This window comes from Sus scrofa, chromosome 1 (genome assembly GCF_054392235.1).
Source record: "Sus scrofa isolate SSC_HxYL_T2T_F1_AM1 chromosome 1, Sscrofa_HxYL_maternal_Yorkshire_Landrace_v2.0, whole genome shotgun sequence".
Classification (NCBI taxonomy): Eukaryota; Metazoa; Chordata; class Mammalia; order Artiodactyla; family Suidae; genus Sus; species Sus scrofa.
Window position 1 is genome coordinate 192,178,777 of NC_139383.1, and position 14,069 is coordinate 192,192,845.

General features: G+C 38.6%; 1 protein-coding gene across 5 annotated transcripts in view; it reads left to right on the forward strand.

The window, feature by feature from the left end:
• Nucleotides 1-14,069, forward strand: part of FRMD6 (FERM domain containing 6) — a 241,198-nt gene that overhangs the window by 189,413 nt on the left and 37,716 nt on the right. For 3 of the 5 annotated variants that reach the window (XM_084981134.1, XM_021101859.2, XM_021101869.2), the window contains one exon: nucleotides 9,694-9,894. In XM_084981134.1, coding sequence (XP_084837260.1) covers nucleotides 9,796-9,894 — 99 coding nt within the window. In that variant the 5' untranslated portion in view covers nucleotides 9,694-9,795. Of the gene's footprint in view, nucleotides 1-9,649; nucleotides 9,895-14,069 lie in introns of all 5 variants that reach the window. The other 2 variants (XM_021101852.2, XM_021101841.2) reach the window with 1 other exon arrangement.

Here is a 14,069-nt window from a genome sequence, read left to right on the forward strand (position 1 = left end):
CACCCGTGTGGCAGGTGTCAGAGCTGGGATCCAAATGGGAGCAGTCTGGCTCCAGAATCCAAGCTTAAAGAAGCACATTACATTGCCTCTCTCCTGATTTGAACTTGTCATCGATTCAATAACTACATCTCAAGTGTAGTTTTTACTCATATTATATATCCATATTTACATGCATCTGCTATTGATATAAAAAGATATATGTATACTTACATATTTGAAGTAGATAAATACATATATCTACATATTTTCGCACTTTATATGCAATACCTATTTATTACAATAACTGCATTTCAAGTGACATACACAACTACTTATAGTTGTATAGTGTAATAGGTTATAGTTCATACAAGATTGCATTTGGTAAGAGTTCCCATCGTGGCTCAGTGGTTAACGAATCCGACTAGGAACCATGAGGTTGTGGGTTCGATCCTTGGCCTTGCTCTGTGGGTTAAGGATCTGGCGTTGCCATGAGCGGTGGTCTAGGTTGCAGACATGGCTCAGATCCCACGTTGCTGTGGCTGTGGTGTAGGCCGGCGGCTACAGCTCTGATTCAACCCCTAGCCTAGGAACCTCCATATGCCACGGGAGCGGCCCAAGAAATGGTAAAAAAGACAAAAAAAAAAAAAAAATTGCATTTGGTATTTAGCCTAGTGATTTTCCTCTTACCATATTTATAAGTAGGCCCTAAATTAAAGGTATTTTTACTGAAATTGCTATAACTATACTGTAAACTGACCATTTCCCAAATTGTATATCAATGATGCTTTCCAGCTATTTTATTTGCAGAAAGAAAACATTTTTTGAAGCAACTATAGCTTATTACAAGTGGAAAACACACTAAAAGCATATCAGCACAATTCTGTAGAAACACACAGTGGTCTAAAGACCACTAAAGTAAGAAAGACTATTCACCCACAAATTAGTATTCAAGACGAGATAGTCTTTTGCTGCTGAAAATTATTGTTATGAATTAATTGCCCTTATAGTTTCCCTTAAATGAATTTATGCATTATTCTTACAAATAACTTGCTATATGCAGTGCTCTTAGAGAGTGGTGATGTCTGAACAGCAACTCAACCACCTAAACTTTTCATTTCCTCAGATCTTTTTTCCCACTTTTCATGTCTTTTTTGCTAAGGGAGGATATTCATCATAGAGAATTTTCTCCTTTGTTTTAGAGTAGAGAAACACTAAAACTTAGTGCAGTGGGTTTTTTTTAAATAAATACTGATCTTGGTAGCCAGTAGTAGTAGCCATTCAGTGAATTAATGAATGACTGTATCAAGCAATAAATCAGCTTGTTTGGATAGGCTGTATTAGAAAGGACTCATTCAGTTGCATATGGAAGAATTAGCTGAAGAGAAAGGATAATTTATTTACTCACTATATGGGAATTCCAGGGATAGTTTCTGGCTTCAGACACAGCTAGGTGTAGCAGTTCAAATGATGTAATAGGTTGTTTTCTGAGTTTCTCTTTCCTCTGTGATGTCTTCCTTCTTCAGGAAAGTTCTTACTGTGTAAACATGATTGCCAGCAGCTCCAGGCTCATATCATTCTCACAACAGTCCAAGGAGAGGAGTTGCCCTCACCATTTGTATAACAAATTTCATGGAGGAATTCTGGCCTTGCATGGATTATATATTCATCCTATAGACCAAGCACTGTGGCTGAAGAGTGATGTACCCTGTTTGGACAGCCTTGAGTCACATCCCCACCCTACATCCTCTCTTTACCTTTCCAGGGTAGAGTACACACTATGGTCAGTAGCCCCACTGGAAATATATGGGATGCAAGAGGGGCACTCCCCAGTGGAAGCATGTTTTTTTCCATTCCGTCCTTTGACCATTCAGCACACATTTGAATCTATGCACTCATACATACTTTCTCTTTTCCAATATTTAAAATTTCAAAGGAGTCACCACCTAATACAATGCAGCTGTCCCATTTACAGCCAGCGATACACCTAACTTCCCTACCCCAAAGTAGACACCCCAGAGTTTAGCCCTGTTGCCTCAGCAGGGTCTAAATTCTAGTTCTCTTGGTGATACGTGTTTTTATCAATCAGTTGAAGATGTGTCTTCTCTGGAGCTGGTAACTCATAACTGTTACTTTACTGAGCTTCCCCCCAGCAACCTGATAGCTAATGCTTTATATCCATTATCTCATTTAATCATACCAGAAATCCCAGTAAGCCATCGGTATAGATTTTACAGATGGAGAGTCGAGCTCCCAGATTAGGTTCCTTGCCCGAATTCACACAGCTCATATTGTAGAATCTAGGTGGAATTCAGGTTTGATTGGGGAGGCTAAATCTATCTGTAATCAGTATTCTGTGCTATTGTCTCTAAATACCTGAGGTTCAGCCACGTGGGAGGTGATCTTAAGCTTTTCACAGCCCCTTATTTACCAGAACAATGGTTAGAGGGGGGAAAGAGATCACAACAAAGAGTGACATTCTTTCCAGAGGGTTTGGCTGATCTATGTCAACTACTTTCTAAAACAGTAACTGCCAAACAGGTCGTGAAGGAGAAAGTGTTCAATTCACTTATGGTTCAGATTAAATAAGGAAAATATTTCTGTGGTTCCAAAATGACTATTGCAAGCAAATGACCCTTACTTAAGAAAAAAGAAATCTTCAGAATATGGAGCATACAGACAAGTTGAAAATCAGATTCCATTTGTTTCCAGGTCAGTTTTTATATTTGTAAGTACTAGGATCAAAATATAGGACTCATCTGCAACAAATAACCTGGTAATAATGGAAGTCTACTTACATGAGAAGTTTGGTGATATGCTCCAATTGAAGTTTCAAGAAGGCTTAACCTGGAGTTCCCATTGTGGCTCAGGGGGTTATGAGCCCCACTGGTATCCATAAGGATGTGGGTTTGATCCCTGGCCTCGCTTAGTGGGTTAAAGATCCAGCGTTGCCATGAGCTGTGGGTAGGTCACAGACGCAGCTCTGATCCTGCATGGCTGTGGCTGTTGCTGTTGCGTAGGCCAGCAGCTGCAGCTCCAGTTCATCCCCTAGCCTGGGAACTTCCATATGTCACACGGGTGACCCTTAAAACCAAAGAAGAAGAAGAAGGCTTAACTTCAAAGCTGTTCTGAAGCTGGAGGCTATCAGACATTCAAGAGGTTAAAAAAATTTACTTCAAGATCCAAGCCAGATTTCTGAGTTTGGAACTCAGTTGCTGACCTTTAGTTAGAAAATATGTGTTTAGTAAGCATCATACTACTCAATAGTAGTGTATATCTTTCAAGAGTTATGGTAAAACTTAGCCTGGATGGTAAAAAGTAGCCCATAGTGACTCTATAAAGAAACTTGTTCTCAACAATTGGTTCTCAGCAATGGGTGATTTTGCCCCCAAGTTGACATTTGGTAATGTCCAGTGATATTTTGGGTTGTTACAACTGGGAGGTGGGGAGGTTCTCCAGACATCTAGTGGGGAGAGAGAGACCAAGGATGCTGCTGAACATCCTACAGTGTCCAGGACAACCCCTCACTGCAAAGGATATTTGGCCCCATAATGTCAGTAGTGCCAAGGTTAAGGAACTCTGCTATATAGGCTTTCTTGTCCAAGGACTTGAGCGTAGTCAGCCAAGCAGCTCTCTTTTAATGAGCATATACTGTGTTCCTGCCATTGGAGATGAAAAATACACACACTCTCTCACACACGCATAGCTAGTGATCCTGCTCTAAGAGAATCTGAATAGAGGAGATAGACAAGAAAAATAACAACTACGAGCTACTGAGCTGTTTGTATAGAGATAGTACTTCTCAGTAACAGAGTATTTGCATGAATGAGTTATCCATGAGGCAGAACTTTTGACTGAGCGTGAGCTAGTCACAGGGGCAGCTCTAATTTAAAGGAAGGGGAATAGTTGCTGCCTCTCCGTGAGAAGCATGGCAGAGAGTGTCAGTTTTCTTAAATGTACCGTAAACAACATCAGCACTTGGCACATAGTAAGTATGTAGTAAATGTATAACTGGTGCTGTTGTTTTACCTTTTCTGAGGAGCAGGTGAGTCTTGGCATTTACTGTGCACTCTACTGGGAAAACTCTTCCTGTGATGGATAGATGGGTAGAAGGGAGGAAGGAAGGAAAGAAGGAAATAAACAGACAAAGACATCCATCTCTTAATTCTAGTATCTGGTCAAATATCAACTTACCAGAGGTGCTTCCACTGATCACCCTGGAGGAGATAGCATTCACACTACCACCTTATCTTCATCAATTCTCTCGCCTACTCTGGGTTTATTTTTCTTCATAGTACATATCACCATCTACATTATATATCGTCTCTCTCCTTTATAGCAGGATATTTTTTTTTCAGTGCTGTGTACTCAACACTAACAACACTTGGCACATAGTAGGTGTATAACATGTATAGGCTGAAAGAATGAATGAATGGATGGATGGATGGATGAAGAACAATAGTCAAATAATTTTACCAAAGGCATTTTGATACCACTTTTAAGATACTGTACACTAAAAGACTGTATATGCTTTGTTTCAAAATGATCTTAGCCACATTATTCATGTACTTAATGCCATCAGCTGTTATGCCTTCCCATAAGAAATGCCCATCAGAGTGTGTATTCTCTTGGGAATCAGGGACAATGTCATCATCTTAAGCATCTTGGCCATGCTCTATCCGTAACTAAATGGTGAATTGATGGGTGTAGGGGGCACATCTTGTATTGCTTTTGTGTTCTGCTTTTCAGCAAGTGAATATTGCAGTACTGCATGTGTAACTGGAGTTTGATAAATATGTAGTAAGTAAACCAGAAGGCTCCTGCAATCCAGTTTTTCAAAATAATTTTTGCCTGATTTTGTTAGGAAATAAAGATACCTTATTGTGTATTGAAATATGCCTACTAACCATTTATAGTAATTTTCTCTTTTCTTCTTTTTTTTAAGGCTGCACCTACAGCATATGGAGGTTCCCAGGCTAGAGGTTGAATTGAAGCTGTAGCTGCTGGCCTATACCATAGCCACAGCAATGCTAGATCTGAGCTGCGTCTGTGACCTACACCACAACTCACAACTCACGGCAACACTGGGTCCTTAACCCACTGAACAAGGCCAGGGATTGAACCTGCGTCCTCTTGGATGCTAGTTAGATTCATTTCCACCGAGCCATGATGGCAACTCCGCATTATGGTAATTTTCTTACCAAATTACCACCTATTCACTTTTTTTAGGCTGGCAATCTCAGAATTGAGGATCTTCCTTTGCCTCCATTCAAAGTGAGACTGTACATATTATGTGGGTATGAAGTTCTGGTGACCTTGGGTTTTTAAAAAATAAGCATTTTTATTTCAGAGTACTTTTAGATACACAGGATCTGCAAAGATAGCACAAGATTCTTCTATACCCCACAGGTACCCACTTTCCCTGTTGTTAACATCTTACATGAGTGTGGTACATTCATCACAACTAATGAACCAGCACTGATACATTATAAGGAACTAAATTCCATATTTTTATTCCAGGGTGACCCAGTTTTAAAGGTTATATCCAGTAATTTCTAAAAGAACAAAATCAATATTGACTTCCATACCAGGTGGTGGCTTCTGGACACTTAAAAAGAAGTGAAATAACTTTGTAAGCGAATGGGGCTCATTAGGAAGTAAGGAACTTATGATAATGTGGGTTTAAAATTCAAGTAGGGGAATCTTATACTTGACAGTTTGACTTTTTTTTTTTTTTTTTTCTTTTCTTTTTAGGGCTGCACCTGCAGCATATAGAACTTCCCAGGCTAGGGCTTGAATCAGAGCTATGGCTGCCAACCTGTGCCACAGCCACAGCAATGCAGGATCTGAGCTGAGTCTGTGAGCTACACCACAGCCCACAGCAGCACCAGATCCTTAACCTCCCAATAAAGGCCAGGGATTGAACCCGAGTCCTCATGGATCCTAGTCGGGTTCGTAACCCACTGAGCCACAGTGGGAATTCCTAGCTTGACATTTTATTTGTAAGTTGGCAGGATGGAGTTTGATCATTGTGTAAGTGCTTTTGTTGTTTTCTGAAAAATATGATATTACATGTTTGTTTTTCCAAAATTGTTGAACAAACAAGGGCTGCCCTGGAGAAGAATGTGTGCCCCCTCCCCCAGAACTGAGTTGGGACTTAGCTAAGGACATAGAATAAGTGGCCAGTGGCTCAGAGGCTAAATTCCACAGTTGAAATTGGTATAAATTTAGTCTAGTTCTTTGCCTCAGGACTCTCCAATTTAAGATTAAATTTTATACTGAAGCACATTAGCAATATGAGTATTTTTCTATTTCAGTGCAACCTTTTAATCAAGCTTTACTTTAATGCAGGTCTGGGTAAAGTAAAATCTTTATACTATCTCTCTTTTAGGGCTCTTCTAGTTTTGATATCCTCAAAACAGAAAAAGCAGCAGTGAAGCAGCACTGCTTCTTAAAGACTCTGCTTTTATTAAATTTTCTTCAATAATCCTCTTCTAGTCTTTTTTTTTGTTACTGCATTATCCAAACCATAAATAAACCGATAAATAAAGATTAATAAACCCAAGAAATTTTAAAATTATTTTAATGAAGCTCTGGAAATATCCCAAACCTCAGAAGATATTTTTCCCTAGTTTACATTTTAAATTCTAGCAAGTAGGTCAGTAGAAATATCCCCCTTTAATTGGTTTAATTGGAAATGGAAAATTCTATGAAGAATATATTTAAATAATTATACTGAGATTAATATTTAAAGCTTTAAACTTAAGATACATTTAATAATATCTTATAATTTCTTTAAAAGATTTTAGTATCAGAGGCCTACATGATGGAATGTATCAATTCATAGGGAAAAATTTTGCCATGAAATATAATATTTGACAATAAAATTGTTTTAGAACTATATTTGTCAAATCATATGCCTATGAATATTATTCTGTAGACCCTTAATAAATATTGTGTGGGGAGGAAGGAAATATTCTGTGCCCAATAAGTTTGAGAAACATGAAGGTAAAGAAATTTTATTTTATTTTTTATATCTATGTTTTTTAGGGCTGCATCTGCGGCATATGGAGGTTCACAGGCTAGGGGGCAAATTGGAGCTATAGCTGCCAACCTACACCACAGCCATGGCAACTCCAGATCCTAGCCATGTCTGTGACCTATACCACAGCTCACAGGCAACGTGGATCCTTTAACCCAATGAGCAAGGCCAGGGATCAAATCTCTGTCCTCATGGATGCTAGTCAGATTCATTTCCACTGGACCACCATGGGAACTCCTGAAATTAAAGAAATTTTAAAAGTTGCCCACAGGACTTCTCAGAGCCTTTAACGCCTTCTAAATTTCTAAGAGAGGGAATATAATGGGATATCTTGCTTCCCAAACTTATTTATCCCTAGATCACTTAGTATTATTTTTTCAGGAGAATGTTCTGAGTACACAGATTTGACCTATTTTACGAATCTATACCTTTGAAAATGTTGAGGACTTTTTTTTTCGGTCATAGTGATGATGTGTGCTATCTTTCACATATGTTGTTTACCCCTAATACTACACCTAAAGATATGTTTGTTCCCAGTGTATACTATGAAGGTATTATATCCAGTCCTCTGCTTAGTACCGTCTTTCTGTTAACTAAAGTGTGGTTTCAATATATGACTGCATATCAGAAATATGTGGGGAGCTTTATGAAAAGATTAAGATTCCTGGGCTCTCACCCTGGAGATTATGAGTGAATAGCGGTGCCACTGTGCTCCAGATTCTGTATTTATTAAAAACACCCAGGTGATGCTGATTCAGCCAGCACTACTGGTCCTCCAGTTGGTGCTTTGGAACTGCAAAACTGAAAGTGTACATTCTTCAGATGGATGATTGGATTTAGAGTGCTAGTTTGTGCTCATAGAACACATGGGCTAACCAACTCATCCTGGAGAGACCTGTGTTACTAACCTCTGGTGACCCTGTGGGGTGATGTACTGGCTACAGCCTAATGTGAAACAAATGCTATTATGCTTTAAGAAAAGTGCATGGAGTTCCCGTCGTGGCGCAGCGGAAACGAATCCAACTAGGAACCAGGAGGCTGCAGGTTCAATCCCTGGCCTCGCTCAGTGTGTTAAGGATCCAGTGTTGCCATGAACTGCGGAGTAGGTCACAAACAAGGCTCAGATCTGGCATTGCTTTGGCTGTGGCATAGGCCAGCAGCAACAGCTCCGATTAGACCCCTAGCCTGGGAAGCTCCATATGCCGTGGGTGTGGCCCTAAAAAGACAAAAGACAAAAGAAAAGAAAAGCACAGAATACTCCTAAGGGGGCTTTTGGTCAGCTTCCTAGTAAGAAAATTACCTAAAATTTTACATAACATTTGTTTTTACTGAGTTTGTGTAGCTCCCTTGTGGATGGTATTTTATACTTTAAAAAGAAATACTAGTTTATATTTACTCATGTTGCCACCTAAGACTGTCTTTCTGCGATAACAGATGAACATTGAACCTTAAGCAAATAGGCCAAGATTCTGTCTCAGGTATGCTTTGATTTATGTGATGATAGCTTTTCTGTCAAAACTGTATGGTTATACTTTCTGCCTGGTAAAACGATTCCATATTCCTGGCAGTTCTTCCATATCCTACAGATGTAGCTGGAAAGGAACAGTATAAACAATTAGTAATGGTTTGACAGGTAAGTAGTTTTAACATACTTTGGTTGAATAATGTAATCTTAGCAATAATATGTGAAACACTAGACACATTTATTAAAAGTTGGAAATATCCATCACTGTTTTAAAATTATTTTCTCTTGCCAATGCAACGAGACATGAAACAGAAATAAAAGGTATGATTATTGAAAATTGGAGGTAAAATCTTCATGACATGGAAACAAAATTGTATACACTGAAAATTTAAGAGAAGTTTAAAAATTAATTTCCGTGATTTACTAAACCGATTAGATGTGAGAGGTATCCAAAACCCACGGTATTCAAACATGGTTCGATATATACAGTCTTGTCATTTCTATGTATTAATTGGTTGAAATAACAAATAGAAAAGTTTGCATTGTCCAGTTAGAGAATCAGGGAGAGCTGCACCATAAAAACTCAGGGAGAAAAAGGTTGTACAGAGGGCTTAACGAGTTAGTACATGTCATGCACAGAGAAATCAATCAAAGTGAATCTGTGGATTTTCCTGATGGTCTGGAGATCACTGGCTTCCTGTGGCCAATCCATACTGGCAAAGAGAAGGAAGTGGAAGCCAGACCACAGTGGTTGAAGAAGGAATATAAGAGCCCAGACATTTGAGTTTGATTGTAATGGAAGTTGCTGTTGATGTTTTTGTCTTTTTATTTCAAAACCCTTCTATCTCTTCCATGTGAGGCTAGAAACTTCTCCAAGTCAGGCTTCTGCTTTCGTGAAGCCTGCAGTGCATGGTACTGCCTTGAATGTGGAGGCGCTGATTGGTGTCACGTTTAATTCACGGCTGAGAATGAAAGTTTTAAAACAGTTGATAGTGGGCAAAGTACAGAGGGCGTTCCAGTGCTTTCTTATTCATGAATCAGGCAGCCCTAGTGGGGAAGTGCTGTGCCTGTGCCAACAAGAGCCATGTGCTGCTGCTCCTCTCCTGTCTCTCTCCTCACCACTCGTGCCACCTTCATTCACCACCTCCTTTTGGCCTTTTTTACAGCTATGAAACCTATGTAGTGGAACATCATGATGTGTCTCCTGTAGGGCGTGTGATGAAGAGCGGGGTTTGGCTTTGGAGCACTCGGAACCAGAGGAATTGCCGAGGACTCGGAGCCCGGGCCTGAACACTAGAGAGCCCACAACACAATGAACAAATTGAACTTCCACAACAACAGAGTCATGCAAGACCGCCGGAGTGTGTGTATCTTCCTTCCCAACGACAAGTCTCTGAACATCATCATAAATGTGAGTAGATCCCACGTTAGAAATCTTTAAATGATGATGTTCCTACCAGTGACCACATTCAGGCTGTGACTTGGTTCAGGGGGAAATAATTACCAGATGAGAGATTCATATTATGGGAGAATTGGGATATTGAAATAGTCTACATAGTTCCCAACTTTGAATTATGGCTTAAGTTCAGCTGCCTTCAGCATTCTCTTGTCTGGTAAAATTAGAGAATTTGTGTTACTATATTATAGAACAAATACTTGGCTGTTTTTAAGTGTTTTATTGAAATAGTTTTATTGACATATGAGTTTGCTTTTTAAATATTTTCAAACTGTCACATAAATATAATGGTAATGCATCATTGCCAACTTTTTAACTTGCGTCTTGGTCATTTTTTTTAAGGGGGGGAAACTGACATCTTTGTTATATTCAGTCTTAGAATCCATGAACACTGTCTTTACATTTGTTAAGATCTTTGATTTTTTATTATTTTGAAATTTTAATTTTTTATTTCTATTTTTTATTTTATGATTGTTATTTTTTCCATTATAATTTATTTACAGTGTTTTGTCAATTTATACTGGACAGCAAAGTGACCGTCATACATATATATTCTTTTTCTCACATTATCCTCCATGTTAATAGTAGCCTATAGCCTAAGTCTAGCCAGTGTCAAGAATTGTGTTGTATTTGAGCACTAAACTGTTGCTTATGGTTTGTGAGTCAGAGTTAAGTCTCTTAGTTAACCTGGACATTGAGGAATATGCTACTATTATTATTTTTTTTCTTTACTTTTAAAGTTGGGTTATAATTTATATACAACAAAGTATAGGAGTCTTAAGTGTGCAGCTCAGTGAATTTTTACAAGTGTATGTAACCATGTTGAGACATAGTAGATTTCCAGCATCCCAGAAAGATCCTTTGTGATCCCGCCTAGTCAGTAATCTCCACCCAAGAGGTAATAACTGTTGCTGCCTCTCTCACTGTAGCATAATTTTCCTGTTTCTGAACTTCATGCAGCTAAAAATTATGTGGTGTGCTTACTTTTGTATCTGGCTTCATTCACTCAGCATTTGGCCTATGAAATTCATCTATGCTCTTGCATGTCACAGTAATTATTTTTTTCAGTATTGTATAATATTTCACTGTATGAAATTGCCCGGTTTCTTTATCTAGCTATTATTGATGTTGGGTTAAATTTGGGGCTGTTACAAGTGAAACTATTATGAACATTTTATATGTATGCATATACATATGCATTTCTGGGCTTATACCTAAGAGTGGATTGTGAGTCATGAAGTATACACGTGTTTAGCTTTGGTAGAGACTGTCAAACAATTTTATGGTAATCACAATCATGCCTAGCTAGCATTTTTCAACCCCTCTTCTGATTATCAACTTTCATCTTCTTTCTTTCACTGATTGTATCCTGGTGGAATTAAGGAAAAAATTGCCTTAGTGCATGCCTCGAATTAGTTTTCTTTGCTATATGCTACTATATTGGGTTAAAAACCCAATTACTGTACAAAAGAATATTTCTAAATGTTATACTGACTCTATATGACATTTAAAAAGCTCCATTAAAAGTTTAGATAGGAATAGGTCCTGCTTATTACCATAATTATTTAGGTTTTATTCTGTCAGTCACCACAGTTTCTTGATTTACTAATGTAACCTCGTTTTTGCTCACAAGAATTACCTGAGCATCACACCTGCCTATTCAGTGAACTTTGTCAATCTGTTAGGCAGAATTTGTTTTGATGAGCTACACTCCTACTCAGGGTACCCAAAGTTGCTTTTGGTTGTGTCAAGTGATAGACTATTATTTTGTAGCATTTGGTATTTAAAACCTAATTAAAATCGGCAGCATTATCTTTCTTTGTCAGAATGGGTACTGACAAAATATACTAACATGTAATTTACATGCATACACAAATATGGTATTTGAGATCTTTTTTACAGTTATGTCAATAAAACAGCAACTTAATTTTTTAAAAATACATAAACATACAGCATAAGCCCCTAAGAAACTTCTCTCCATTCCTTTCTGTCTTTCCACCCAGTGGAATATGTGTATGTGTGTTCATATGAGAGTGTGTGTGTATACACACATTCAGGATGTGGAACAAAACCTTACTGACCTCAGGTGAGTAGAAGGAAGACTAACCTGACTTCATGAGGAATCCAAGGAGCTGACTATAATTTTCTATGAAATTAATTTGTACTCTGAATCTCAGGTGAGGAAGATAATTATGGAGAACAGACTGGCAGCCAATCTACTTATTCCTGTAGATCAGTGGTTTTTAAGCCAACTTGATCTACATCAGAATATTGTTAAATACCTAGCCTATTGGACTCCTCTCCTTTGAGAACTAATAAGTCTAGGGTAGGACATAGGCATCTGCATTTAACAGCATTCCTTAATCAGGTGCTATTAATACTTTAAAACCTTAAGCCAGACAGGCGAAGACCTATGGACCAGTACCATCTAGTCTCTTTCACTCTATAGAACTCTGTGTAGTGGATTGTAATTTTTTTTTTTTTTTTTTTTTCCCTTTTAAGGGCCGCACCCACGGCATATGGAAGTTCCCAGGCTAGGGGTTGAATTGAGCTGTAGCTGCCAGCCTATGTCACAGCCACAGCAATGCGAGATCCAAGCTGCGTCTGCAGCCTACACCACAGCTTAGGGCAATACCAGATCCTTAACCCGCTGAGCGAGACCAGGGATCAAACCTTCATCCTCATGGATACTGGTCAGGTTTGTTACCACTGAACCACGATGGGAACTCCTGTTGGGTTGTATTTTTGACACTGTGTTAGTGGCCTAACCCTTAGAGCAGTACATGATATATAGTAGACCCAAAGTGAATGTTGGTTGTTGTTAGTAACAATAATATAACTACCATCATAATGAAGAAATAAGACTATATTTTGATTTGTATAATTTACTGATTTTGCGACCTTTAAACAAGTTGTTTAAGCTCATTCATCTTCCTCACTTGTAAAAGCCGCTTTCCCAGTGCCTAGCACCTGATAGGCATTTGATATATATTAGCTTCCTTCCTTTTGGAGGGGTAATTGAAAGCTAGTATGGTAATGGAAAGACATGAATGTACTTCACACATACACACCAGAATTCAAATCCCATGTCTTAGAGACTTTTGGAAAATTCATTAAACCTCCCTCAAGTTCACTGTCTTCACCTGTAAAACGGGGATAATACCTGTGGTACAAGGTCATTGTGAGAATTGAGGGTTAGCATGTAGCATAATTCCTGACACATGGATAGTAGCTGCTATCCTTATTGTAATTCTTTATAAGAGATGAATTTTTACACTTCTTCAATTACCTTCTTTTGTAAAATTAGTATAATAATTTCTGCAGGATGGTCAGGACTGTGATTATGGACTGTAACACCATAAATCACTATGATGAAGGAGAATTTTAGAGTCATGGGGATCTAGGTGGAAATCCCTATGCCACAATTTACTCTGCAACCTTGGGCAAGGTAGTTTTTTTGCTTCTGTTTCCTCTTCTATAAGGTGGAGGTAATCCTTTTTTTTTTCCTTTAAAAATTAAAAAAATTTTTACAACATTTTTGAAGGTTACTTTCCATTTACAGTTATTACAGAAAATTGGCTTTATTCCCCATGTTGTACAATACGTCCTGAAGCCTGTGTTATGCCCAGTAGTTCATACCTCCAACTCCAAAGTGGAGATAGTCTGACTCCTCACAGGGTCATTGCTGGAGTATGAGAACATAACATGCATAAGTGTTTGTTGTAGTACCTGGAACCTGGGAATTGCTCACCGAATGAGCTGAGCACTTAGCAGAGTAGCACTTGTTTTCATTTCTTGGAGCTGTGTGCTCAGTTTCTTAGGGCACTCACTTAATGAAACTCACCTGGGAAGTCTGCATGCCATGTAGACCTGTCCCTATTCCAGGGTACATGAATGGCCCTGCCATGTCCAGAGTCCTCATTAGCTGGTGGTTGGCCTAAAGGCAGGAGGAGGGGCTGGGCTAAGTAGTATGGAGGCTCCTCACCACCAAAAACCAATTTAGGGCTGTCAGAGGCCTGTCGTTTTCTACAAAGCGTTTTATTATTATTATTATCATTTTACTGTTTTTTTAATCTTAAAGTTTTATTGACATACAGTTGATTTATAATACTGTGTTAATTTCTGCTGTA